Raw genomic sequence first — 27,434 nt, forward strand, 5'->3', positions numbered from 1 at the left:
TCTTTACAAGCTGTAACGTTTCCTTAAAGTGCTCCCAAGAGTGGCTACAATGTAGCTAATGACAAGAAAAATGTGAACATCACACTGCGCTTGGACCATGTAAGGATACTTTTTATGAATGTGATTGGTTTCAGCATAACAATTCAATTATCTCCATTATCAAAAGCATTTATGGTTAAATAACCATTAAAAAGGCTACAAAAAGCTATAACAACCTATTTGTTCCATAGGCCTAGAGAGCAATAAACTATTCCATATATTGCTTCTTATGCCCTGCAGTTTCTTTGACAGCGGTGGCAACTGAGTCATAAGACGCTATAGGCTGCCCTCATCAATAGCTTGGACGTATGGATACAGATGTTTCAAAGTGGACCAATCAGCGACGGGCTGCATCGCGGTGCATATTAAACGACGAAATACTGCCCCCGTGTGCAAAATGAGCATATGCTCCAAATTGAATTCTAAATCCAGGTATTATAGACATCATTTACAAAACTTTTGCACATTTAAAAATATATATAATTGCACAAAACAGCTTGTCCTGTACTCTTTAAATATACATTCATACAAATGTACATAGCTCTAGCATGATTGCTAGCAACTGATATCGTCAAGATGGCTATGTTAAGTAATAATCAAATGTATAAAGGGTCATATTTATTAGGACACACGTTATATATATTTTTTCCCAACGGAAAACAAAAACATGCGTTTCTTATTGGACAAGGTCGGATGGTACCTCCCCGTTTCACTCCATTTCAGACAGTTTGTGGAATGTCCCAGAATGTCTAAGTCAGCGTCAGAGGATAGTGTAATGACTGTCGCTGGTGCTGATAATGTCACTATTACACTCCAGAGCTTTGAGGACCAGCTCCAAGGCTGCCTTGCTCACGTTGCGACTGTACCTCTGTCTCACACTGGACAGGACGTGCAGGATGTGGCAACCCTTTTCCGCATCTGGCAACGCGAGAGAAAGACCATCAATGCATATTATAATACACTGGTATAGCACTGGTGGAGCAGTGTATTGTAAAGTACTCTAAAGGAGTAAGAAGAGGGGAAATGCCCTTACATTTCTCTCGTCTGCAATCTTCCAGAAGAATGTCTCTGACTGCCATGAGAAGATCCTTGTCCCGTTCCGTTACCTAAAGGGGAGAAATACAGTAGAATTAATACTTACTTGTGTCACTCCAATATAACCTTCAGTCACCACAGTAATACAATGAAAGATCAGTCTCAAAATCTTTCATTCTTGTATGCTGAGCACTTTGCTTGTGTCCCACATCCCATGAGCCTCAGGGTCAATGTGTTTGATGAGCTTCACATAGCACTCAGTTCCTCTGTGATATCTATATTCATGTGCTGCTGCTGCTTACATGGTAGACTTCATCCTGAGATTTGACCTTCCGGAACACCAAGCCTTCGTCCTGCAGGATCTGAAGGCTCTTCTGGAGGAGCTCCCCGAGCTGTTTGAAAGATGTTGGTAGACCCGATGATGGACCAGCCTCAGGCTCCTAGCATCAAATCAGATTTTTTTTTAAAAATACAGTCCCATTTTAAAATGAACAACTTAATGATGCCTTCAAACCCTTTATTTATTTCACCTTCATTTAACTAGGTAGGCCTGCCCAAGATAAAGCAAAGCAGTTCGACACATACAACAACAGTTACACATGTAATAAACAAACATACAAGCAATAATACAGTAGAAAAATCTATATACAGCATGTGCAAATGAGGTAGGATAAGAGAGGTAAGGCAATAAATAGGCCATGGTGGCAAAGTAATTACAATATAGCAATTAAACACTGGAATGGTAGGGTGTGCAGAAGGTGAAAGTGCAAGTAGAGATGCTGGGGTGCAAAGGAGCAAGATAAATAAATAAATACAGTATGGGGATGAGGTAGATTGGATGGGCTATTTACAGATGAGCTATGTACAGGTGCAGTGATCTGTGAGCGGCTCTGACAGCTGGTGCTTAAAGCTAGTGAGGGAGGTAAAAGTCTCCAGCTTCAGAGATTTTTGCAGTTCGTTCCAGTCATTGGCAGCAGAGAACTGGAAGGAGAGGCGGCCAGAGGAAGAATTGGCTTTGCGGGGTGACCAGTGAGATATACCTGCTGGAGCACGTGCTACGGGAGGGTGCTGCTATGGTGACCTATGGTGACCAGTGAGCTGAGATAAGGCGGGGCTTTACCTAGCAGAGACTTGTAGATGACCTGGAGGCAGTGGGTTTGGCGACGAGTATGAAGCGAGGGGCAGCCAACGAGAGCATACAGGTCACAGTGGTGGGTAGTATATGGGGCTTTGGTGACAAAACAGATGGCACTGTGATAGACTGCATCCAATTTGTTGAGTAGAGTGTTGGAGGCTATTTTGTAAACGACATCGCCGAAGTCAAGGATCGGTAGGATGGTCAGTTTTACGAGGGTATGTTTGGAAGCATATATAAGGTGTGTGTGTAGGCCTATAAGGCCTACATAGATGTTCATAGATGTTCTACCTGTTCTGATGCTGTCTTCTGAGGTTGTCTGAAGACGAGACGCTGTAAAAGGTCCTGGACATCAGAGGGTCTGAAGCTGGTGACTTCTTTCTCTTTCAGGAAGTCCTTCAGGATATGAGTGGCTCTGCCAAGTAGGTAGGAAGCAGAACCACTGTAGGAATACAAAATAAACCATAAAGATATTCACAAAATCACAAAATCAAAGTTTAAAGTAAATATCATACATAATAGCCAAAATGATGCTGCTCCTCACTGACCAGCAATTGAATATAGCTAAAGAGATTATTAGACCTACCCTTGAATGTTAGGGTTCTGTGCACTGCTGTCCAGTTGGAATGGTTTATCATAGCACTGTCTGTAGAGCTGAGGAACCTCCATCATCCAGGATATCTGGACCGCCATCACCGGGTCTGACACTTTATCTACAACCAACGAATTGGGGGGGGGGGGGGGAGGCATTAGGGATTGTATGGACAACAATAAGTCAGGTTTAATAAATGCTGTATAGTTGCGAAATGCAGAATTGTGTGTGTGTCCATATCTGCATGACCGTGCATGTCTGTGTGACCAGTCATATGTGTCACCTCTCCACTCACAGTAAGTAGAGGCCATTATCTCTCTCTGTTGTCTGGAGGTCTTGACGGGCCCTCGCACCCTGAGCAGTTCTCCTATCTCCAGGTGGGAGCTGCTGTGTTGGGCTTGCCGTAGTTTCTTCAGCTCGTTGGCTGGGTTGAAGTCTCCACGTGCGCTGCTACCGAAAGACCTTGCTCCTGCTGAAGATAATACAGCCAACCGTGAATATGAACAGGGCTGACACACAGTTATAATGAGAATATCTGCACTTACATGTAGCAGGGTCACCTTGATACCTCCACTGTTCATCTTTCCAGCAAAGGCTGTTTATAACACCAGTACCATCATCAACTGTAAAGCAATTATAACAGCAACCATATTGGATTTACATGGACTCAATATTTGCATGTGGATAATTGTTTGATATGAAGAGACAAAGTAGGAATATTTCAAAGGAATCACTTGAGCTTCATCATTACCTCCGTAACAGAAGAAGTCTTCTCGCTCTCGCTTGTACACCACAGTCCCAAGCACATCAACTTTGAATATCGGGTGAGAGTTGTAGAAGTATATCCCTAGGTTAGGGGAAATGAAACGTGTTAGCTGGTAAAGTTGAATAAACATGACAGTAGCATTCATGTTGTCAAAACGGAAGGTAACAATACCTGACACTAGACAGGACTCTCTCATCCGTAGGATGTCTTTGACATAGAGCCTGTTGAAAGCGTTGAACATCGGGTCCAGTCCCCACAGCACAGAAGGTGGTTCCTCCCATACACTATCCTCCTCTGGTTCCTTTGCTTCAGGCTGCATACCATCATAGGCGACTCACCACACGCGATCAAAGACAACCAAAAGTAGCAAGCTAACCTACTTAAGAAAGCTTACTCGTCTCTCCCTCGCTTGGTTAGTTTGTTTTGCTTCGATTTCCCGGGAAATGTTTTGAAATTTGAGCAAATATTTGCACAACTTCCGCAAAAGTCCGAGTTTCCGGTCACGTGAATTAGAAAATAGATGAAAATAGAACAGATTAAATAAACCATGCATTTATGTAAACATCTTTTAATCGTGAAGGACGATTATTAATAGATGTAAATGTGGTAAAGACATCAAAAGTTGAAAAGTTTTCGGCTGTGCGTGCGAGTGCACGTCTCGCATGGGTATCTGGGACATGTCGTTTTAAGCTACTGAATGAGAGACGAAAGAAACCCATCCTTGTATCAGAGACTGTATTATCTCTCATATTGATGCAATTATCCGAATTGAACATTTTCAATATTGGGGGAAATGTGCTATCCTTTTTAATGAGGCTATATGGCTTTTTTTTCTCGTTCAATTTTACTTAGGATTTACAAAATGTTGCAGGGCTGAACAATAGGCCTAGGCTACAAAGGTATTGAATAGGCTTCTACAAAATGTCGTACTCCTTAAAATATTATTTAAAAGTTGTCTTTAATTTATGAATAATTTCTAACACATAATGCTGGCCTCCAGTGCTGAGGGTGGAAGCAACGCGCTCTAGATGCTCTTTCCTCCACCATCAATCAAGCGTGAAGAAGTGAAAGAACTACAGTTGCTGGCTCATGAACGCGCATTTGACACCAAATCCTCTAGATTACTGGATCCCGTGCCTCGCCAAGGGAAAGAAGATTGTCTTACCATACCAACGGTGTTTTTATTCGCTATATATAAATTCAAGGGACTTTGGGGGATCGAATATAACATTTCATGGAATAGAATTCTTTGGAAGGGTCGTTTCTGTACCTTCTCTGTCTGCTCTTTGGTTGAGGAAAGAGCCCAGCCGCTTGCGTTGTCAGGCCAGTGTTGGTTGTTCTGAGAAACAGCAATAGCTTCCCGTGCTTACTTTGCACTGTGAAAGTCTATTCGTTGGACGGAAATACAATGCCAGGAGACAGCAAAGTGAATATTGTTGGAGTAACAATCAACAATAGGCCATGATGTCGGTGGAATTTCATTTTGTTATGGGATAACTGTGATATCGTTGCCATAATAACGGGTTGATCATCAATGATTTCAGTGTAACAGTATTTGAAATAATTCTGAATTGTTATAATACTGTAACATATTGAGTATGCCACCTCAGAGTCTGCTTGACTCAGAAGAACACACCAAGGGACCTAAGTAAACACAACAATTCAAGTCCTATGCGGTAGAATGCACTGATGATCTTCGTATTGCTGGATATTCATTCCTTTGTCAACTGTCTTATCTGAAGAAGGCAGGCTTGAAAATGGCATCCTTTTTCAATTTCCGTAAAATCTTTAAATTGGGTGCAGAGAAGAAGAAGAAACAGTATGAGCATGTCCACAGAGATGAGAACCCAGAGGAGATATGGGAGATCATTGGCGAACTGGGGGATGGAGCTTTTGGAAAAGTCTATAAGGTAGGATAGGTCCTTTTGGGTCATTGTAGATCTCTTCTGATTCATTGTAGCAATGATGATGACATTGTGAACACGTTACATTTTACAGGTTTGAAACCATGTTTCAAGAATCATCGATCATGTCATATGTGTGTTCATCTCAGTCCACTCTGCTGTAACCAATATATCCTATATGGTGTTCCTTGGAATTCTTCCCTTAGGCAATAACTGGAAATGTTACTTCTTCCTCTGTTTAGGACTGAGCCCAACATTTGATTAATGACTGCCATTCTTTTCATTTTGGTCAACAATGACAACTACACTGCCTCCAGTCCACACGCACGCACGCACAGCCATTTCTTCCCGATCTCTGATTGTTAGGCCATTCACAGCAGCCCTAAACCATGTTAGATGAGTCCCAATCAATTGTGGCATTGTTTTCACCGACCTCAATGCATGGGCAGAGCAAAAAACATTGTTTACATGAGTGACATTGAATGTGATCACCCGTGAGTGGCGGGCCAAAACCAGTACCAGGGTGCTTTGTCGACGCTATTCCAATTAGCGTGTTTGTTTTTCTGTAGCCACTAGCCTATTTTTGGGACATGGTGTAATGGTATAATAATAGCTATCTGGATCCCTACCATGATTGTGCTCTGTTTTTAATTTATTTCTGATCTATTAATAGGACTGTGTGTGGTCAGTTATGGTTTCCAAATCTAACTATTACTTGTTGTAGAGAATCCATATGCCTTAGTCAGTTTAGTAACAGACGCCATGTGAAGTTGACGACTACTACAACCAAACTGTTGGCTGCTCCATGAACAAAGTATAACAACATTTACTATAAGACTACTCCTAACAATAGTAAATAATGGACCTTTCTGGTATTACTAGAGCCACAACAGGCCAATCGAAGCACATCTGTGGGAAGTACATTTCCCAGTAACGTCCTGGGCTTAGAACCATCTCTACAATACCAACTATAATATGCTGCAATCTCATGATGAGTCGCCCTATTTGAACCGGCCTCCAAACACCCCATCGATTCATAGTGAAAGAGAAGAGTCTGTTTGTGTGTGTGTGTTGAATGTGATCATGTGTAATGTGATAATACAGGATAATGTATTAAAATCATTTCAATGGCAGACGTGACCTGAAGAGCACACCCAGGTTAAGAGGAAGTGCCATATCCCATATCACCGCAGACCGCATCCAACACATCCTGCTATGAGACACAACCAAACCAAACGGCAGACAGTTCAATTTCAAATGGATTTGAGACTTATGCTGTGAGGGTTTTCATCAAAGATGTGAAAAATACATTTGAAAAAAGTGTCAGTTGGCTGCTTTTTGTGGACGTCATGTGAAATCTGATATCAACTCTCTCTTGACTCCTATTATGGGAGCAACAACGGGACCCATTCTGTTGTATCATTTCCATTGTCATGAAGCCCCCAAAATAGCACACTCGCTTAACCTTGGTGGGTCTTCTGCTAATGTCAACAGAACTCAAGTCTATTCCATTGTCAGAAGCCACCATAATAACCCTCTCACTTCTGCCTGTGTGTCTCTTAGGCCCAGAACAAGCAAACAGGCATTCTGGCTGCAGCTAAAGTGATCGATACCAAGACGGAGGAGGAGCTGGAGGACTATATGGTAGAGATCGATATCCTGGCCTCCTGCGACCATCACAACATAGTGAAGCTGCTGGACGCCTTCTACTACGACAGCAAGCTATGGGTGAGTAGGAAGTGGCGTTCTCAGCGGAGGCTGTGCTTTGTTAGCGGTGCTGCTGTAATAGTGTATTGATGCTAGTAATAGCACAAACTCTGAAGGTCTATTCACCGAAACATTGGTAGTGAGATGGAATGGCTTATGGAGAATCAGCGAAGACCAGCAGTGTGCTGCGGTGTCGTCCTTTGTTGGGGCCTCTTAACTAGGCTGCTATGAGTTGTGAGGACTGACCTGTGTCATGGCTATCAGTACATTGGAATGTTCATCCTCGTCTCACACCTACTCTACCTCGGTTATCGTCTTCCCAGGTCAAAGTTCAAACTAGCACAGATACTAGCAGCATTTATTGTAGTTTATTGCCGTATTTGATATGGAAATTCGTTTTTGTGTTACAGTGTATTATTATATTGCCTTTTTCGTCTTCACGATATCACTGAGTGATGTTGTGTCTTTCTGTCACCTCTCAAAATAACTAGAGTCCATCCATATAACCCTCTCTTTGTGTACACATTGTTCTAGTCCTCACCTTCAGGATGGTGGTCACTTCCTGTGAATTTTGATTGGATTTGGGGATCTAGTTTCAGATGATGTTCCCGGGGCACCCCTGTGTCCGAAGATAACGAGGAAATAATTGCATTGGGAAAGTGGTCATGCATATATTAGGACATTTGTGCACTCAGGGATTGCAAGGAGTAGTTCAATCATATCTAACTAGCTAGTAAATAAGGGCCCATCTGTTTTGTTTTGGTCTTCTTGGCATAGGACACCTAAAGTGAAACAAGCTATATAGGAATATCATACAAAAGAATACCTATAAAACAAAGGCATTTCCGCCTTTCAATCAGGAAAAATGGATTCAACAAATAATACATAATATGACATCTAAATCCACAAGGTCAGTTCTTCTAAGGTGCTACATGATGGGTTACATACCCTAGCCTCCCAAGAGCTCCAAAGGAGAACGAGACAAAAGCTCCATTGCCTTTTTCAAGCTGGGAAATAATAAGTGGTATGACACGGTGGCTCCCTGTGTCTCCCTCCCTGCTGACATAGAAACATCCACATAGACATATTATCAGTAATCAGACTCATCAAAAGCTGTGATTGATTACCTGGAATATTTGGTTACACTGCAGCTCTGTTGAGTGCTCGGCCCTTTCCTCTCTGTCAAACAATGGCTTCTAGCCCAATGGTGGTTGTGTATGGATTATTATCTAGGCTTTTTATTTGTATTTGTATTTTATTTAACTAGGCAAGTCAGTTAAGAACAAATTCTTATTTACAATGACGGCCTAGGAACAGTGCCTTGTTCAGGGGCAGAATGACAGATTTTTACCTTGTCAGCTCGGGGATTTGATCTAACAACCTTTTGGTTACTGGCCCAACGCTCTAACCACTAGGCTACCTGCCGCCCCTACATGAAGCTTACATGGTAGCTGGTGTGTAAATAGAGAGAGCAAGACATTAGCACAGGAGCTCTTACTGTAGATGAAAGACTAGACGTTCTTAAAGGTTGTGTAGAAGTCAAGTCTGAGGAGAGTGATTTATGTTGTCTTCCTCATTTGATATGGCTCTAATAACAATGTGGTAACCACATTATGGTTTTTAAGGGTTAGATTAGTGACCGTAGCCATTTTATCTTTCCTCAATTTCACTTAGCTTCAGTCTCACATTGTGGAAACCTAACTATTTTACCATGTACGTGCCCACTTTGCAAGTTAATGGATAGACTCGAGTTAGCCCTATGTAGTGGCTGTGGAATCCACTTTTCTGGCCCCATCTTCCCGCCAGCTAAAGGTCCCGAAGCTTCTGCACATGTTCAGGATTCTCTACTTTGCCCACAGTCTCTGCTCTACTCGTAGAAAACAGGCTACTCTGGCGAACGGTGCTCGTTTAATAAAGTTAGATCAAAGCTCAATCAATGTCTGCAAGATCACATAATGATAGTATTCTACATAACAGAACGCGCCACTAGGCAAAACGTGATTTGATTGAAACTAAGCACATGTAGGCTACAGTTTGTTAACACCATCTGCTCTAAAATGCGCTCACTGTACATCATTCAAAACAACACTGTAGGCTACCTCGAAACAACACTGTATAACTCAAGAAGATCTCACTCAATGCCTAGGTTTACCTCCACTGTATTCACATCCTACCATACCTTTGTCTGTACATTATACCTTGAAGCTATTTTATCACACCCAGAAACCTGCTCATTATACTCTCTATTCCGCACATCACAGACGACCAATCCTCATAGCTTTTAGCCGTACCCTTATCCTCCTCCTCCTCCTCTGATCCTCTGGTGATGTAGAGGAAGCACAGTTCCCGCTCAGCCCAGTCAAAACTGTTCGCTGCTCTGGCCCCCCTATGGTGGAACAAGCTCCCTCACGACGCCAGGACAGCGGAGTCAATCACCACCTTCCCGGAGACACCTGAAACCCCACCTCTTTAAGGAATACCTGGGATAGGATTAAGTAATCCTTCTAAACCCCCCCCCCCCCCCCCAAAAAAAGATATAGATGCACTATTGTAAAGTGGTTGTTCCACTGGATATCATAAGGTGAATGCACCAATTTGTAAGTCGCTCTGGATAAGAGCGTCTGCTAAATGACTTAAATGTAAATGTAGAGGTGAATCCAGGCCCTGCAGTGCCTAGCTCCACTCCTATTCCCCAGGCGCTCTCTTTTGATGACTTCTGTAACCATAATAGCCTTGGTTTCATGCATGTTAACATTAGAAGCCTCCTCCCAAAGTTTGTTTTATTCACTGCTTTAGCACACTCTGCCAACCCGGATGTCCTAGCCGTGTCTGAATCCTGGCTTAGGAAGTCCACCAAAAACTCTGAAATCTTCATCCCTAACTACAAAATTTTCAGACAAGATAGAACAGCCAAAGGGGGCGGTGTTGCAATCTACTGCAGAGATAGCCTGCAGACTTCTGTCCTACTATCCAGGTCTGTACCCAAACAATTTGAACTCATACTTTTAAAAATCCATCTCTCTAAAAACAAGTCTCTCACCGTTGCCGCCTGCTATAGACCACCCTCGGCCCCCAGCTGTGCTCTGGACACCATATGTGAACTGATTGCCCCCCATCTATCTTCAGAGCTAGTGCTGCTAGGTGACCTAAACTGGGACATGCTTAACACCCCAGCCATCCTACAATCCAAGCTTGATGCCCTCAATCTCACACAAATTATTAATGAACCCACCAGGTACCACCCCAAAGCCGTAAACACGGGCACCCTCATAGACATCATCCTAACCAACTTGCCCTCTAAATACACCTCTGCTGTTTTCAACCAAGATCTCAGCGATCACTGCCTCATTGCCTGCATCCGTAATGGGTCAGCGGTCAAACGACCTCCACTCATCACTGTCAAACGCTCCCTGAAACACTTCAGCGAGCAGTCCTTTCTAATCGACCTGGCCCGGATATCCTGGAAGGATATTGACCTCATCCCGTCAGTAGAGGATGCCTGGTTATTTTTTTTAAATGCCTTCCTCTCCATCTTAAATAAGCATGCCCCATTCAAGAAATTTAGAACCAGGAACAGATATAGCCCTTGCTTCTCTCCAGATCTGACTGCCCGTAACCAACACAAAAACATCCTGTGGCGTTCTGCATTAGCATCGAACAGCCCCCATGATATGCAACTTTTCAGGGAAGTTAGAAACCAATATACACAGGCAGTTAGAAAAGCCAAGGCTAGCTTTTTCAAGCAGAAATTTGCTTCCTGCAACACAAACTCAAAAAAGTTATGGGACACTGTAAAGTCCATGGAGAATAAGAACACCCCCTCCCAACTGCCCACTGCACTGAGGATAGGAAACTCTATCACCACAGATAAGCATTTTTCTACGGCTGGCCATGCTTTCCACCTGGCTACCCCTACCACAGTCAACAGCACTGCACCCCCCACAGCTATTCGCCCAAGCCTTCCCCATTTCTCCTTCTCCAAAATCCATTCAGCTGATGTTCTGAAAGAGCTGCAAAATCTGGACCCTACAAATCAGCCGGGCTAGACAATCTGGACCCTTTCTTTCTAAAATGATCTGCCGAAATTGTTGCAACCCCTATTACTAGCCTTTTCAACCTCTCTTTCATGTCGTCTGAGATTCCCAAAGATTGGAAAGCAGCTGCTGTCATCCCCCTCTTCAAAGGAGGGGACACTCTTGACCCAAACTGCTACAGACCTATATCTATCCTACCCTGCCTTTCTAAGGTCTTCGAAAGCCAAGTCAACAAACAGATTACCGACAATTTCGAATCCCACCGCACCTTCTCCACTATGCAATCTGGTTTCAGAGCTGGTCATGGGTGCACCTCAGCCACGCTCAAGGTCCTAAACGATATTGTAACCGCCATCGATAAGAAACAATACTGTGCTGCCGTATTCATTGACCTGGCCAAAGCTTTCGACTCTGTCAATCACCACATCCTCATCGGCAGACTCAATAGTCTTGGTTTCTCAAATGATTGCCTCGCCTGGTTCACCAACTACTTCTCAGACAGAGTTCAGTGTGTCAAATCGGAGGGCCTGTTGTCCGGACCTCTGGCAGTCTCTATGGGGGTGCCACAGGGTTCAATTCTTGGGCCAACTCTTTTCTCTGTATACATCAATGATGTCGCTCTTGCTGCTGGTGAGTCTCTGATCCACCTCTACGCAGACGACACCATTCTGTGTACTTCTGGCCCTTCTTTGGACACTGTGTTAACAACCCTCCAGACGAGCTTCAATGCCATACAACCTTCCTACCGTGGCCTCCAACTGCTCTTAAATACAAGTAAAACTAAATGCATGCTCTTCAACCGATCGCTGCCTGCACCTGCCCGCCTGTCCAGCATCACTACTCTGGACGGTTCTGACTTAGAATATGTGGACAACTACAAATACCTAGGTGTCTGGTTAGACTGTAAACTCTCCTTCCAGACTCACATCAAACATCTCCAATCCAAAGTTAAATCTAGAATTGGTTTCCTATTTTGCAACAAAGCATCCTTCACTCATGCTGCCAAACATACCCTCGTAAAACTGACCATCCTACCGATCCTCGACTTCGGCGATGTCATTTACAAAATAGCCTCCAATAGACTGCATCCAGTTTGTTGAGTAGGGTATCACAGTGCCATCCATTTTGTCACCAAAGCCCCATATACTACCCACCACTGTGACCTGTACGCTCTCGTTGGCTGGCCCACGCTTCATACTCGTCGCCAAACCCACTGGCTCCAGGTCATCTACAAGACCCTGCTAGGTAAAGTCCCCCCTTATCTCCGCTCACTGGTCACCATAGCAGCACCCACCTGTGGCACGCGCTCCAGCAGGTATATCTCTCTGGTCACCACCAAAGCCAATTCCTCCTTTGGCCGTCTCTCCTTCCAGTTTTCTGCTGCCAATGACTGGAACGAACTACAAAAATCTCTGAAACTGGAAACACTTATCTCCCTCACTAGCTTTAAGCACCAGCTGTCATAGCAGCTCACAGATCACTGCACCTGTACATAGCCCATCTATAATTTAGCCCAAACAACTACCTCTTCCCCTACTGTATTTATTTATTTATTTTGCTCCTTTGCACCCCATTATTTATATTTCTACTTTGCACTTTCTTCTATTACAAATCTACCATTCCAGTGTTTTACTTACTATATTGTATTTACTTTGCCACCATAGCCTTTTTGCCTTTACCTCCCTTATCTCACCTCATTTGCTCACATTGTATATAGACTTATCTTTCTACTGTATTATTGACTGTATGTTTGTTTTACTCCATGTGTAACTCTGTGTTGTTGTATGTTGTCAAACTGCTTTGCTTTATCTTGGCCAGGTCGCAATTGTAAATGAGAACTTGTTCTCAAATTGTCTACCTGGTTAAATAAAGGTGAATTAAAAAAATCTACGGTGCCTTCAGGAAGTATTCAGACCCGTTGACTTTTTCCACATTTTGTTGGCTACAGCCTTATTCTAAAATTGATTAAATATTTTTTTCCCCTTCATCAATCTACACGCAATACCCCATAATGACAAATCAAAAACAGGTTTTTAAAATAAAAAAACATAAATATCACATTCAGACCCTTTACTCAGTACTTTGTTGAAGCATCTTTGGCAGCGATTACAGCCTTGAGCCTTCTTGGGTATGACGCTACAAGCTTGGCACACCTGTATTTGGAGAGTTTCTCCCATTCTTCTCTGCAGATCCTCTCAAGCGCTGTCAGGTTGGATGGGGAGCATTGCTGCACAGCTATTTTCAGGTGTCTCCAGAGATGTTCGATCAGGTTCAAGTTCGGGCTTTGGCTGGGCCGCTCAAGGACATTCAGAGGCTTGTCCCGAAGCCACTCCTGCGTTGTCTTGACTGTGTGCTTAGGGTCGTTGTCCTGTTGGAAGGTGAACCTTCGTCCCAGTCTGAGGTCCTGAGCGCTCTGGAGACGGTTTTCATCAAGGATCTCTCCTGTACTTTGCGCCGTTTATCTTTGCCTCGATCCTGACTAGTCTCCCAGTCCCTGCCACTGAAAAACATACCCACAGCATGATGCTGCCACCACCACCATGCTTCACCGTAGGGATGGTGCCAGGTTTCCTCCAGACGTGACGCTTGACATTCAAGCCAAATAGTTCAATCTTGGTTTCATCAGACCAGAGAATCTTGTTGGTGGAGGGCTGCAGAGATGGCTGTCCTTCTGGATGGTTCTCCCATCTCCACAGAGGAACTCTAGAGCTCTGTCAGAGTGACCATCGGGGTGACCATCGTCCCTTCTCCCCCGATTGCTCAATTTGGCCGGGCGGCCAGCTCCTAGAAAGAGTCATGGTGGTTCCAAACTTCTTTCATTTAAGATGATGGAGGCCACTGTGTTCTTGGGGACCTTCAATGCTGCAAAAATGTTTTGGTACCCTTCCCCAGATCTGTGCCTCTACACAATCCTGTCTCGGAGCTCTACGGACAATAATTTTGACCTCATGGCTTGATTTTTGCTCTGACATACACTGTCAACTGTGGGACCTTATATAGACAGGTGTGTGCCTATCCAAATCATGTCCAATCAATTGAATTTACCACAGGAGGACTCCAATCAAGTTGTAGAAACATCTCAAGGATGATCAATGGAAACAGGATGAACCTGAGCTCAATTTCGAGTCTCATAGCAAAGGGTCTGAATAGTAATAATCTATAACCAATTTTTTTAAACCAATTTTTAATTTGCAAAAAATTCTACAAACCTGTTTTTCGCTTTATCATTATGGGGTATTGTGTGTAGATTTCTGAGAAATATATATTTAATCCATTTTAGAATAAGGCTGTAATGTAACAAAATGTGGAAAAAGTCAAGGGGCCTGAATACTTTCCGAAGGCACTGTAAATGCATATCCCCATGAAACTGATTGAGATCAAATGGTTGGTATGCAGATGCTTCATGGACTTTTCACTGGTAAAACTTAAAGAATTATCATTAACGATTGACAGTGAGAAATGTGAATGGAGGGTGACCACAACATTATTTGCGTAAAAGTAAAGAAACGTGTGCAGTACGTGATTCAGATCTTCAGCTCTGGGGAAAAGGGACCAGGCTGTTTCCTACGGATCCGCAGTCTCAGCCATTCTAATTTCCTATCCGAACCACAATGTACTTGACCTTAGACTGTTAGGCCTAATCATGAGTCAGATCATATGCCTATTTTTTTCATACGTTGCATATCTTTGTCTCACAAACCACAATTTACCTGACCTTTAACCTTTGGTTAAGATCTTAGCCACACAGCTGCTATCTCAGAGTTGTGTCCTCTGTCTCTCTCTACACCACATGAATGGCTCCTCAGAGGGCTGTGTGTGTGCTGGGAGAGGAAGTAATGGTGCCAGCCCTGTAGTTCCTCTCTACCCGCCTGCCACTGTAAAGATCCACTGTTTGGCCTATTGTACATGCAGCTGGACTAAAACAACAGCTCGCCTACCAGTGAAACAACACTACAAGGGCCTGTATGAATGACAAGACTGTTTCAAGGCTTAGGCTAGGCGGAGCATACTGTCTTATTTTACAAGAGTTTTGTTGGGTAGAATGATAGGTTTTTGTTGAATTTTATGTTTGATATGGTTGTAATAAGGCTAAACTAAGAATTGGTTCTTTTTTTGTAAAACATCACAGCCCAGTTGAAAAATATATGGCAAATAGAAATCAACTGGATGGTGTTCAGAGATAGATGGGAGGGGTTGAGTGGAGCTGAAGGATGGGATTAAAAACAAACAAAAAGATAACTATTGTAAAATATACTGTGTCCATAAAATGTATGTATAAGCTGGAAGTAGAAGCCCAAGAGTTGTTGTCCATTAATTTACTCCAATTGGGGGAGGGATGGAAGGGGTAGGGGAACATAATAAAGGATTTTTTTTGTTGTTATACATACATACATACATACAGTTGAAGTCGGAAGTTTACATACACTTAGGTTGGAGTCATTAAAACTTTTCAACCACTCCACAAATTTCTTGTTAACAAACTATAGTTTTGGCAAGTCGGTTAGGACATCTACTTTGTGCATCACTTATAGTTAACTGTATCACTATTCCAGTGGGTCAGAAGTTAACATACACTAAGTTGACTGTGCCTTTCAAACAGCTTGGAAAATTCCAGAAAATGATGTAATGGCTTTAGAAGCTTCTGATAGGCTAATTGATATCATTTGAGTCAATTGGAGGTGTGCCTGTGGATGTATTTCAAGGCCTACCTTCAAACTCAGTGACTCTTTGCTTGACATCATGGGAAAATCTAAAGAAATCAGCCAAGACCTCAGAAAAAATAATTGTAGACCTCCACAAGTCTGGTTCATCCTTGGGAGCAATTTCCAAACAGCTGAAGGTACCATGTTCATCTGTACATCTGTACGCAAGTATAAACACCATGGGACCACGCAGCCGTCATACCGCTCAGGAAGGAGATGCGTTCTGTCTCCTAGAGATGAACGTACTTTGGTGCTAAAAGTGCAAATCAATCCCAGAACAACAGCAAAGGATCTTGTGAAGATGCTGGAGGAAACAGGTACAGAATTATCTATATCCACAGTAAAACGAGTCTTACATCGACATAACCTGAAAGGCCGCTCAGCAAGTAAGAAGCCACTGCTCCAAAACCGCCATTAAAATGCCAGACTATGGTTTGCTACTTCACATGGGGACAAAGATCGTACTTTTTGGAGAAATGTCCTCTGGTCTGATGAAACAGAAATAGAACTGTTTGGCCATAATGACCATCGTTATGTTTGGAGGAAAAAGGGGGAGGCTTGCAAGCTGAAGAACACTATTCCAACCGTGAAGCACGGGGGTGGAATAGATGACTTCATGTGGAAGGAAAATTAGGTGGATATATTGAAGCAACATCTCAAGACATCAGTCAGTAAGTTAAAGCTTGGTCGCAAATGAGTCTTCCAAATGGACAATGACCCCAAGCATACTTCCAAAGTTGTGGCAAAATGGCTTAAGGACAACAAAGTCAAGGTATTGGAGTGGCCATCAGAAAGCCCTGACCTCAATCCCATAGAAAATTTGTGGGCAGAACTGAAAAAGAGTGTGCGAGCAAGGAGGCCTACAAACCTGACTCAGTTACACCAGCTCTGTCAGGAGGAATGGCCCAAAATTCACCCAACTTATTGTGGGAAGCTTGTGGAAGTCTACCTGCAACGTTTGACCCAAGTTAAACAATTTAAAGGCAATGCTACCAAATACTAATTGAGTCTATGTAAACTTCTGACCCACTGGTAATGTGATGAAAGAAATAAAAGCTGAAATAAATCATTCTCTCTACTATTATTCTGACATTTCACATTCTTCAAATAAAGTGGTGATCCTAACTGACCTAAGACAGGGAATTTTTACTAGGATTAAATGTCAGGAATTGTGAAAACTGAGTTTAAATGTATTTGGCTAAGGTGTATGTAAACTTCTGACTTCTGTGTGTGTACATACATACATACACACAAAATATGGGGGATTGGAAATGATGCAGACAATTACATTGATTGAAGCCACAATCTATCTGCAATATTAAAGATGATCTACCCCCTCATCTTCGAAAGGTCACACGGGTCATTGTTGCAATAATTATGTTTGACTCTAAACCGCAATAGGTGAACAGGTCAACTTCCCTCTAAATACTAGCCAAGAGGAGAATAGAGAGTACCTAAAATTTCTCATTGACTGTGTTACATTGAGGAAGTGTGTTTTGGCTTCCTCTTCTTGGCACCTCTCACCAAATATGTCGTCCAATTTTTCACTGTCAGTAGCATTTCTCTATTCTACTCAGCCCTAACTAACTACATTTTTACTGTATTGAGCACAGTAGGGCCGTGGATCACTTTAGCTTGTTATTTTGTTTTTGTTAGCCTAATTGTTTCTCTGTTGTATCCGTAGTGTTAGCAGCATGCTAGGCTAGGTTATATCCCTGATACAGTCCAAAGTCTATTGACATATCAGGACTATGCTAGTCTAACAATACTACCTCCCTACAGTGAATGGCTAGGTTTCTCTCTCCTCCAAATACCTAGGTTCATCGCTGCTGCAGCTAAAGCTAGCCCCCTCCCACTTGAGGCGTGCATGGAAACTCCTAATCCTATTTGGGGAAAGGGCTAAGTTCCGGCTAGCTACACTAGGCTAGGCTGCATGTGTATACTCTGAGAAAGCCTTCAGAGCAAAGCAACAGAATAGCCCCTCTGGCCAATCCTCTTACCTCAGCGGCGCAAGGCAGCCATATTGAGAGCTCCTTGAAACCATTTAAGGCTCAGCAGGTTCCATTCACTGAACCTGGGCAGGAGGAGGTTCACTGTTCAACTCACTTTCAAATTGTTTTACACAGCAGGGCCTGTATACACAAAATGTCTCAGTAGGAGTTCTGATCTAGGATCAGGTCCTCTCTAATGTCCATATAATCAAATTCATTCATTGATCTAAAAGAGAGAACTGATCCTAGATTAGAACTCCTACTCTGAGACACTCTGAGAATACGGCGACAGACCGGGGAGTTTGGTCTTTAAAAGAAGGAGACTTTTTAAAGTGTTGTGTGGGTCTGAAGCAGGAGACCTGGGGGGGGGGGGGGGGGGGGTCCATAGTGTAACAACTTAGGCCTAAGTGATGGATAGGTAGAGTTAAGTGTGTTGCGTCTTGATATCATTGAACTTGAGACCCCTTAAGACCCTTTGCATTGAATTGTAAGGCTACTGGGTCCAGGCAGGGCTCCATTGACAAAGACCACATGACACAGTGACTTGTTGGCCTATAGTACAATGGAAAAGGGGCTTACTTTGTATAGCTGTAAACACTCAAAGTACTATTGTTTGTTGTAAATGTATGGTGTGTTTACCTGTTACTATGGTATTTAAGCTGTTATGGTATTTTTACCTTATTAGATGAATGCTGTTAGTTTTCTTTCTTCCACTGTACTGGATCTACTGTAACATTCTTCTCTTATTTTGTAGATCCTGATAGAGTTCTGTGCAGGTGGAGCGGTGGATGCCGTCATGCTGGGTGAGTCAGCCTTCCTACATCCTACTTCTAAAGAATATGATAAGCAGATGAGTGATAAATCATTGGTAACAATGGTAATGTATTTAACATTATTATGTGACTGAAATGTGATGGATATAACAGTATAGTAACAGTTAACTGATATTGAACTACCAGTGATTAGCACCAACACGATGTAGACCACCCTCATACTACATTGATAAGGTATCAGTATTAACATTCTTCATTGATACAGCCGTAAGCCAGCTCAGTCCTGTGTGTGTGTGTGTGTGTGTTGTGTGTGTGTGTGTGTGTGTGTGTGAGACTGCGTGTGTGAGACTGCGTGTGTGTGTGTGACTGCGTGAGTGAAACCCAGTGTGTGAGGAGGAATGCTAAGTATGTGTTTATGTGGCCCCGGTACCTCAGAGCTTGAGAGGCCCCTGACGGAGCCCCAGATCCGGGTGGTGTGTAAGCAGACCCTCCAGGCCCTCCTCTACCTCCATGACAACAAGGTGATCCACAGAGACCTGAAGGCTGGGAACATCCTGCTATCCCTGAACGGCGACGTCAAACTGGGTAAGAGACTGGGGAAGAGGGGCTGGGAGTTACCTAACCCAGTGTTTCACAAACCTCTCCCCGGGGACCCGCAGCCGTTCCATGTATTAGAACTATTCCACAGCTAGCACACCTGATTCAACTTGTCAACAATCAAAACCCTTGGATAGGTGTTTCAGGTGATGTAGTTCAGGGCTACAACAAAATTGTGAAACGTCCAGGGGTCCCCGAGGAGAGGTTTGAAAACCACTGGCCTAACCAACTATCCATGCTTAACATGTACATTTAGTCCTTTTGTAGAAGACACTTTTACAGTCAATGCACACCACTAAGGTAGAATGCATTATCATACACTCTTAGAAAAAAAGGTTATTCGGCTGTCGCTCCACCATTTCCTGGTTGCTAAAATTCTAATAGTTAGCCTAATTTCAGTTTGTGACAAAACAAGCAAGTATCGTGTAGAGAATCATTGTACCATCTAAACTGCTGTGAAATATATTTTCAATAATCCAAAATATTGTACAGTGCCTTGAAAAAGTATTTTCCCCCTTTCTGATTTTCTCTATTTTTGCATATTTTTTTATGCTGAATGTTATGATCTTCAACCAAAATCTAATATTAGATAAAGGGAACCTGAGTTTACAAATAACCAATAAAATGTATAGTTATTTTATTTCTTTAATTAACAAAGTTATGCAACAAACAATTCACCTGTGTGAAAAAGTAATTGCCCCCTTACACTCAATAACTGGTTGTGCCACTTTTAGCTGCAATGACTCCAACCATATTTTCAGCATTTGAAGCTGGTGTACAAAAGCAAAAGTAAAAGACACAAAAATGAAACATAAGAACGGGAATCATAGAAATAGCACACACAGAACAGATCTACCGCTTCTTAGACTTGCTTTCAATGAGAACGACAGATTTATAACTCACATTTCTATGTGAATTTGGTTGGTTCACCAAAAAGTTACATATTGCAACTTTTAATAGGGTCAGGGGGAGTTTTTGGATACACCATAGAAGTGCGTTCTTGGATGTTAGAGAGGTGCATCTGTTGGTGCATTTAGTCAAAATAAACGCATAATATCACCGCTCTGAAACACCAAACATGTTTAGCGCAGATGTGGAAGAAAAAAAAGAGGAATAAGGTGGTATTTATTTGTTAGGTTAATCATAACATTTCTAACACAATTTACAGAGCTGACAAGGTACAAATCTGTCGTTCTGCCCCTGAACAAGGCAGTTAACCCACGTTCCTAGGCCGTCATTGAAAATAAGAATCTGTTCTTAACTGACTTGCCTAGTTAAATAAAGGTAAAATAAATAAAAAATCCATCACATAATATTGTAGCCGTCATCTACGAATCAGTTGTCACTCAATTATGGCAATGCTATAACTGCCTACAAATCGATTGCGGGTTAGGAAAGCCTGCATGTCATCATTGTTCTGTCATATTGGTACACAGTGAGGGGTGCTCCACACAGTAAGCTCCAGACTCATCATGCAGTAGGTTGTGTATTAGGATGAGTCATAACGTTGTGCATGTAACAGGCTTGATGTGATAATGCAGTACAGAGTAGGGTTTGTATCAGTACAGTGACATAACAAAGGTGGCTGTGAAAGTGCCTGTTTGCATGTCAGTGACAGGCAGTGAGAGACTTTGTGTGAGAGATTAATCACAAACGCACACAAAAACACATACACACACACACACTTTGTTATAAACAACACATGATGTCATTGTCCAGATGCACACGTTACGTAAAAATATGTTTTGTTGTTGCATGTTTTTCATGTCGCTAACATGAATACTGTTATGCTTTTGAATAAGCCTGGATTTGGCTGAAGGCCTATATGTATTTCAGAAACAATTGTCTAACTTGTATAGATTGGCTTAGGCCAGGGGTCTTCAACATTTTCTTGGCCAGGGACCCGCTCCCAGGAAAGCCAGCGACCCTGGGACCACAATCATACGTTAGCAAAAAAACAATGTCACTTCTTGTCTTATCATCAGGTGAATGATACTGGCAAGGAGAAGTAAATAACATGTTAAAATGAATAGATTTGGTAAATAGTTTTTTCATTATTTTGACCTCCCCACATCATAATCAAAGATACTGGTAAACTAACCCAAGATACACCAACAGTGTTGTTCCCAATGGGAGAAAAGTAAGCTTAGTGGGCAGAACAAGCAAGGTTTGGGCAGAGCCAAGCACCAGGTAGCGCAATCCTATTGGCTCGTTCTAGCATGCGTTTGCATATTGCTGTTGGGGAACGCCTAGTCTGTGAACTGAGGATGTGCAATAACTCAATTCGCCCTTGCACTCCTAAACAATGCCATTTTTTCAAAAATGTTCTAAAGGGTCAAGTCTACAAAACTTAGTGCACTCTGTTCGTAACAGTTATTGTCGTTTTTGGAAGAGAACTGTAATGTTTAATCGATGAGTAAATGAGTCGAATGTCGGCAAGTTTCATCTAGCTTCAGCTTTTCCCACTTCTCGCCACTGGACTTCCTCTCATCATTATATTTGGTAGTTTTAAGCGGATGCTTCAGATTTATACATCCGGTGAGACATCTGACTCCTTCTTCTAGCTGTGTTATAATTGGAACAGGAACTCTCACATAATTGTTTGGTTTATTATTTTTTTAATTTAACCTTTATTTAACTAGGCAAGTCAGTTAAGAACAAATTCTTATTTACAATGACGGCCTACCCCGGCCAAACGCGGACGAAGCTGGGCCAATTGTACGCCGCCCTATGGGACTCCCAATCATGGCCGGATGTGATATAGCCTGGATTCGAACCAGGGATTGTAGTGACGCCTCTTGCACTGAGATGCAGTGCCTTAGACCGCTGCGTCACTCAGAGCCCAATTTTTTATTAATTCGACCATATTAAAAAAACAAGCACACTTGAGAAAGACGTACATGCACATGAGTGAAATCATAGAGGATAACACACGATAAAGTCTGGGACTTATTTCCATTGTAGTTCTGAACATAGCCTATTAGCTAGAACGGTAACACCAAACACATTTTCGCTAAGAGCATCTGTTTATCTGGTTAAACAAAGGTTAGCCATGTGTAGGTACACTACTGTTGAAAAGTTTGGGGTCACTTAGAAATGTTCTTGAAATAAAAAAATTGTCCATTAAAATAACATCAAATTTGTCAGAAATACAGTGTAGACATTGTTAATGTTGTAAATGACTATTGTAGCTGGAAACGGCTGATTTTTAATGGAATATCTACATAGGCGTACAGAGGCCCATTATCAGCAACCATCACTCGTGTTCCAATGGCACATTATGTTTATCATTTTAAAAGGCTAATTGATCATTAGAAAACCCTTTTGCAATTATGTTAGCACAGCTGAAAACTGTTGTCCTGATTAAAGAAGCAATAAAACTGGCCTTTAGACTAGTTGAGTATCTGGAGCATCAGCATTTGTGGGTTCGATTACAGGCTGGAAGCTTCATTAAATAGTACCCACAAAACACCAGTCTCAACATTAACAGTGAAGGATGGATGCTGGCCTTCTAGGCAGAGTTGAAAAGAAAAAGCCATATCTCAGACTGGCCAATAAAAAGAAAAGATTAAGATGGGCAAAAGAACACAGACACTGGACAGAGGAACTCTGCCTAGAAGGCCAGCATCCCGGAGTTGCCTCTTCACTGTTGATGTTGAGACTGGTGTTTTGCGGGTACATTTTAATGAAGCTGCCAGTTGAGGATTTGTGAGGTGTCTGTTTTTCAAACTAGACATTCTAATGTACTTGTCCTCTTGCTCAGATATGCACCGGGGCCTCCCACTCCTCTTTCTATTCTGGTTAGAGCCAGTTTGCGCAGTTCTGTGAAGGGAGTAGTACACAGCGTACGAGATCTTCAGTTTCTTGGAAATTTCTCGCATGGAATAGCCTTCATTTCTCAGAACAAGAATAGACTGACGAGTTTCAGAAGAATGTTCTTTCTTTCTGGCCATTTTGAGCATGTAATTGAACCCACAAATGCTGATGCTCCAGATACTCAACTAGTCTAAAGAAGGCCAGTTTTATTGCTTCTTTAATCAGAACAACCGTTTTCAGCTGTGCTAACATAATTGCAAAAGGGTTTTCTAATGATAAATTAGTCTTTTATAATGATAAACTTGGATTAGCTAACACAACGTGCCATTGGAACACAGGAGTGATGGTTGCTGATAATGGGCCTCTGTACGCCTATGTAGATATTCCATAAAAAATCTGCCGTTTTCAACTAAAATAGTCATTTACAGCATGAACAATGTCTACACTGTATTTCTGATCAATTTGATGTTATTTTAATGGACAAAAAAAATGTGCGTTTCTTTCAAAAACAAGGACATTTGAACTGTAGTGTATGTCATTTAACAAATATTCTGTTGATGCTAGCAATATTAATAAAAACATTTAAGTAAAACAAAATCACTTCAATATATACCGTGTATATTTTTGCGGACCCCCTGCAGTACCTCTAGGGGGTCGTGGACCCCAGGGTGAATACCCCTGGCTTAGGTTAATTCTTATGAACAACAACAACATGTTGTACCCTAGTTGCTAACAGCAGCACTGTTTCCCATCGGTGTTTCAGCTGACTTTGGTGTGTCGGCCAAAAATACCAAAACACTACAGAGGAGAGACTCTTTCATCGGGACGCCATACTGGTGAGTCAAACATGAAAACCTGTCATAATGTTGTAATTCATAAAATTACTATTTCTCCCCATTCTTCTAAATTGGCCAGTCATCATGATTTACTTTTTAATGTATTCCCCCCAAAAATATTGACTTGCATTTCAATCTATAGAAACCTTAATGTATAGCCTACAAAATCCCAATATTACTGTACAAGAATGATACAATTCCACATTTCCACACAATTCGTTTCATTGTCATTTACATTTCACCTAATATATTTAGTCCCTTTTTCATTGGTAATTCATATTTCACTGAAACATTTCATATCCTCTGATTGGTTCTTTTTTTATCCGTTCTTCCCAGGATGGCCCCGGAGGTGGTGATGTGTGAGACGTTTAAGGACCGTCCGTACGACTACAAGGCTGACATCTGGTCCCTGGGGGTGACTCTGATCGAGATGGCCCAGATTGAGCCTCCCAACCACGAGATGAACCCTATGAGAGTCCTGCTGAAAATAGCCAAGGCCGATCCTCCTACCCTGATGCAGCCGTCACGCTGGTAAGTCTGGCATGTCAGTCAGTGATGTGGCAGCCTGGCAGACAAGTTATTTCTGTCTAGATTTGGCTTCAGGAGCCCTCAATTAAATGGGAAGGAAGAAATGCCCCTTTGATACGCTGTCATTCTGCACAATGTTCCTTTTCTTGCACTTTCTTGCCTAGAGAGATTGTATCACTAATTCACTCCTCTCTGCACCTGCCATATCTGTTTCAGATGGTTCTACCTACTCTAATTTACCTCAATGCCTTTGAGAGGAATACATGACACTGTTTAATTGTAGCCCATTTTCAATGTTGTAGTTATTACAAGTGATCTCCATTCACTCTCTTCAGGTCTCCAGAGTTCAGTGATTTCCTAAGAAAGTGTCTCGATAAGAATGTGGACAACAGATGGAATGTGGCACAACTTCTACAGGTAATGGTGACACACCTGTTGCCCCCTTTTGCCCTCACTTTCCCCCTTTTGCCCTCACTTTCCCCCTTGTTCCCTCACCCCACCTCCTCTTCCCCTCAGCCCACCACCTCTTCCCCTCAGCCCACCTCCTCTCCTCCTCACCCCACATTGTCCTGTTTTTTCCCTCTTCCCCTCCGCCCCCTAGCACAGCACTCCGCCCCAATCCATCCCACGGCCACCTGTCAAATTAAATACATGGCGATATTGGCCCTGATCATGATCCAATAGCTGCTCAGCCGGTGCATCTAAGGTACATATGTGACAGCCAGGTACCTGGTGTGCTAGTTAGCGCGCTAACAACACTTACTTATCCCCACTGCGTCTTCGTTAGCACAACAGGCTTTTCTTTCCAAAAGGGTTTAAAGAGCGACCGCCAAGCTAGACAGAATGACTTCCAGACAGACAGTAAGAAGATATGGCGTACGGAGGACATAAACACGCTGGAGCTCAGTGTGGGACAGTGCAACGGGAGTGTTGTTGGTATCTTTTACCAAATGGCCAAATGGGCGTGAAAATACAGAACAGTAGTCTACCACCGACGAACGTGTTGATAGCGAAGAAACTTCATATTCTTAGGCTGTTCAGCAGGTGTCCTAGCAAAAGAAGAACAAGGTAAGACTTTGGTTTTGGTGTTTGGAAAAGGGATGCATTATGTTGACTCCAATGCTTCCCACAGTTATGTCAAGTTGTCTGGATGGCCTTTGAGTGGTGGACCATTCTTTATTCACTGTTGAGTGTGAAAAACCCAGCAGTGTTGCAGTTCTTGACACTCAAACTGGTGTGCCTGGCACCTACTACCATACCCTGTTCAAAGGCACTTAAATCTTTTCTCTTACCCATTCACCCTCTGAATGGCAGATATACAGAATCCATGTCTCAATTGTCTCAAGGCTTCAAAATCATTCTTTAACCCGTCTCCTCTCCTTCATTGACACTAATTGAAGTGGATTTAACAGGTGACATCAATAAGGGATCATAGCTTCCAGCTGGATTCACCTGGTCAGTCTGTCAGGTTTTGTACACAGGTTTTGTACACATTTTTCTTTAAATCTTGATTTGTGTGACGTCTCTATTGCACCTCTGTGACTGCAATATTGAAATCGCACAAATATTTATGTTCTCTTTTCAGGTGCAGTGTAAGTAGTACACTTCAAGGGGACATAATAGTCTTTATATCTAAAAGGGTTCTCAATATTATGCATCTTTTTTTTTTAATCGTTGCAGCATCCATTTTTGAGTACTGTGACAGACAGCAGACCGTTGAGGGAGCTGATCGCTGAAGCAAAGGCTGAGGTTTACGAGGAGATTGAGGATCACAAGGAGGAAGAGGAGGAGGAGGATGGAGAGACACAACGGGTATGTCACACCACAGACAGCTCAGTTAGAAAAAGAACCAGATGAGTGTGAAACGCTATAGATGGACAGTGTGTATTCATCTGTGGTCTTCATCCTTCATTATAAAGAACAGGCTACAGTCTGTACTGACTTGACAAAAATAAGGACAGTGATTGACTATTGGTTAGAAGGATATATTTACAATCTTCTATTATTTGAATGCTAATCTAGACATTATCTGTTTATTATCTGATTATTTTTAACCTACATTTTGATTTTCATCACGTCTTCTTCAGGGTCACAAACGTGCACCGTCCGATGCCAGTGTTGCCAGCTCGGAGGATGAGAAACTCCCTCAGTCTCCCTCAGCCTCCATCTTGGAGTCTTTACCGGAGAAGGCTGAACCGGTTATCACAACACCACAGATTGTTGAAAAGATCCCTGAACCAAGTGTTGTCAAGCCAGAGGAGAACCTGGTTGTGGACACTAGCTTCGTCGAGGAGCCTGCTGTCCCTGCAGAAGTGGAGAAAATGGATGAGACCCTTGGTGTTCCAATAAATGGAGAGACAACAGAAGCCAGTGAGAAACCAGTAGAGGTGAAGGAAGAGGAGGAGAAGGTTCCAGAAACAACAGAGGTTTCCCCAACAGAACCCAGTGAGATAGCTTCTTCAGAACCAGCTGAGAAACCAGCAGAGCCCCAACCAGAAGGAACCGTTTCCAATGCTGAAGTCACCATAGCCGACAAGGAGATGGAACAACTGGCCATATCCAATCAAGATGAAAAGGAAGTGGACACAGCTGAGGTCCAGACGAATGAGATCACCGCAGAAGGGTCAGAGGCCAAGGAAGAGCAAACAGAAGACAAGATGGAAGTTGAGGAGGAACCAGCCAACCGGGAAGCAAAGGTTACCGTGACAACCCCAGAGGAGACTAAGGTGGACGACAAACTCACACCTTCATCTTCAGCGGTCTGGAAAGAGGAGGAAGGAGAGAAAGAGAGAGTGGAGTATAAGCCAACTGTGGAGACAGGAACTCCAGTGAAGTCTAAGGATGAGAAGGAGAGGGATTCGGACTCTGGGAGTAGTTCTGCTGCAGATAACGGCAGTATAGACATGAACCTGTCCATCTCCAGCTTCCTGACCAAAACCAAGGAGCCAGGAACCCTCTCCATACAGGTACGGCATCAC

The 27,434-nt window shown here is 42.7% G+C and overlaps 2 protein-coding genes across 5 annotated transcripts in view; one reads left to right on the forward strand and one right to left on the reverse strand.

Annotated features, from left to right (window-relative positions):
- Positions 1-642: 642 nt before the first annotated feature.
- Positions 643-4,081, reverse strand: LOC106586766 (CST complex subunit STN1). 2 transcript variants are annotated; one of them, XM_014174376.3, is made up of 9 exons: positions 3,739-4,077; positions 3,553-3,648; positions 3,347-3,424; positions 3,097-3,273; positions 2,796-2,922; positions 2,501-2,651; positions 1,377-1,514; positions 1,073-1,145; positions 643-957 (listed from the first exon to the last, which is right to left on the reverse strand). In XM_014174376.3, the coding sequence occupies exons 1-9, from the start codon at positions 3,884-3,886 to the stop codon at positions 800-802; spliced, it is 1,146 nt and encodes a 381-aa protein (XP_014029851.3). In that variant the 5' UTR covers positions 3,887-4,077; the 3' UTR covers positions 643-799. The 2 variants fall into 2 exon arrangements, with proteins under 2 accessions (XP_014029851.3, XP_014029860.3); XM_014174385.3 differs by lacking the exon at positions 3,347-3,424 and having other exon boundaries at positions 3,739-4,081.
- Positions 4,082-4,651: 570 nt separating this feature from the next.
- LOC106586757 (STE20-like serine/threonine-protein kinase) overlaps positions 4,652-27,434 on the forward strand; it is a 40,061-nt gene continuing 17,278 nt past the window's right edge. For 2 of the 3 annotated variants that reach the window (XM_045707063.2, XM_014174365.3), the window contains exons 1-9: positions 4,653-5,477; positions 7,035-7,199; positions 18,661-18,709; positions 19,115-19,264; positions 23,856-23,928; positions 24,265-24,459; positions 24,792-24,873; positions 26,137-26,268; positions 26,544-27,422. In XM_045707063.2, the coding sequence (XP_045563019.2) occupies positions 5,325-5,477; positions 7,035-7,199; positions 18,661-18,709; positions 19,115-19,264; positions 23,856-23,928; positions 24,265-24,459; positions 24,792-24,873; positions 26,137-26,268; positions 26,544-27,422 (1,878 nt within the window). In that variant the 5' untranslated portion in view covers positions 4,653-5,324. Of the gene's footprint in view, positions 5,478-7,034; positions 7,200-18,660; positions 18,710-19,114; positions 19,265-23,855; positions 23,929-24,264; positions 24,460-24,791; positions 24,874-26,136; positions 26,269-26,543; positions 27,423-27,434 lie in introns of all 3 variants that reach the window. The other variant, XM_014174358.3, reaches the window with a different exon arrangement.

This window comes from Salmo salar, chromosome 02 (assembly GCF_965601325.2).
Source record: "Salmo salar chromosome 02, fSalSal1, whole genome shotgun sequence".
Taxonomy (NCBI): domain Eukaryota; kingdom Metazoa; phylum Chordata; class Actinopteri; order Salmoniformes; family Salmonidae; genus Salmo; species Salmo salar.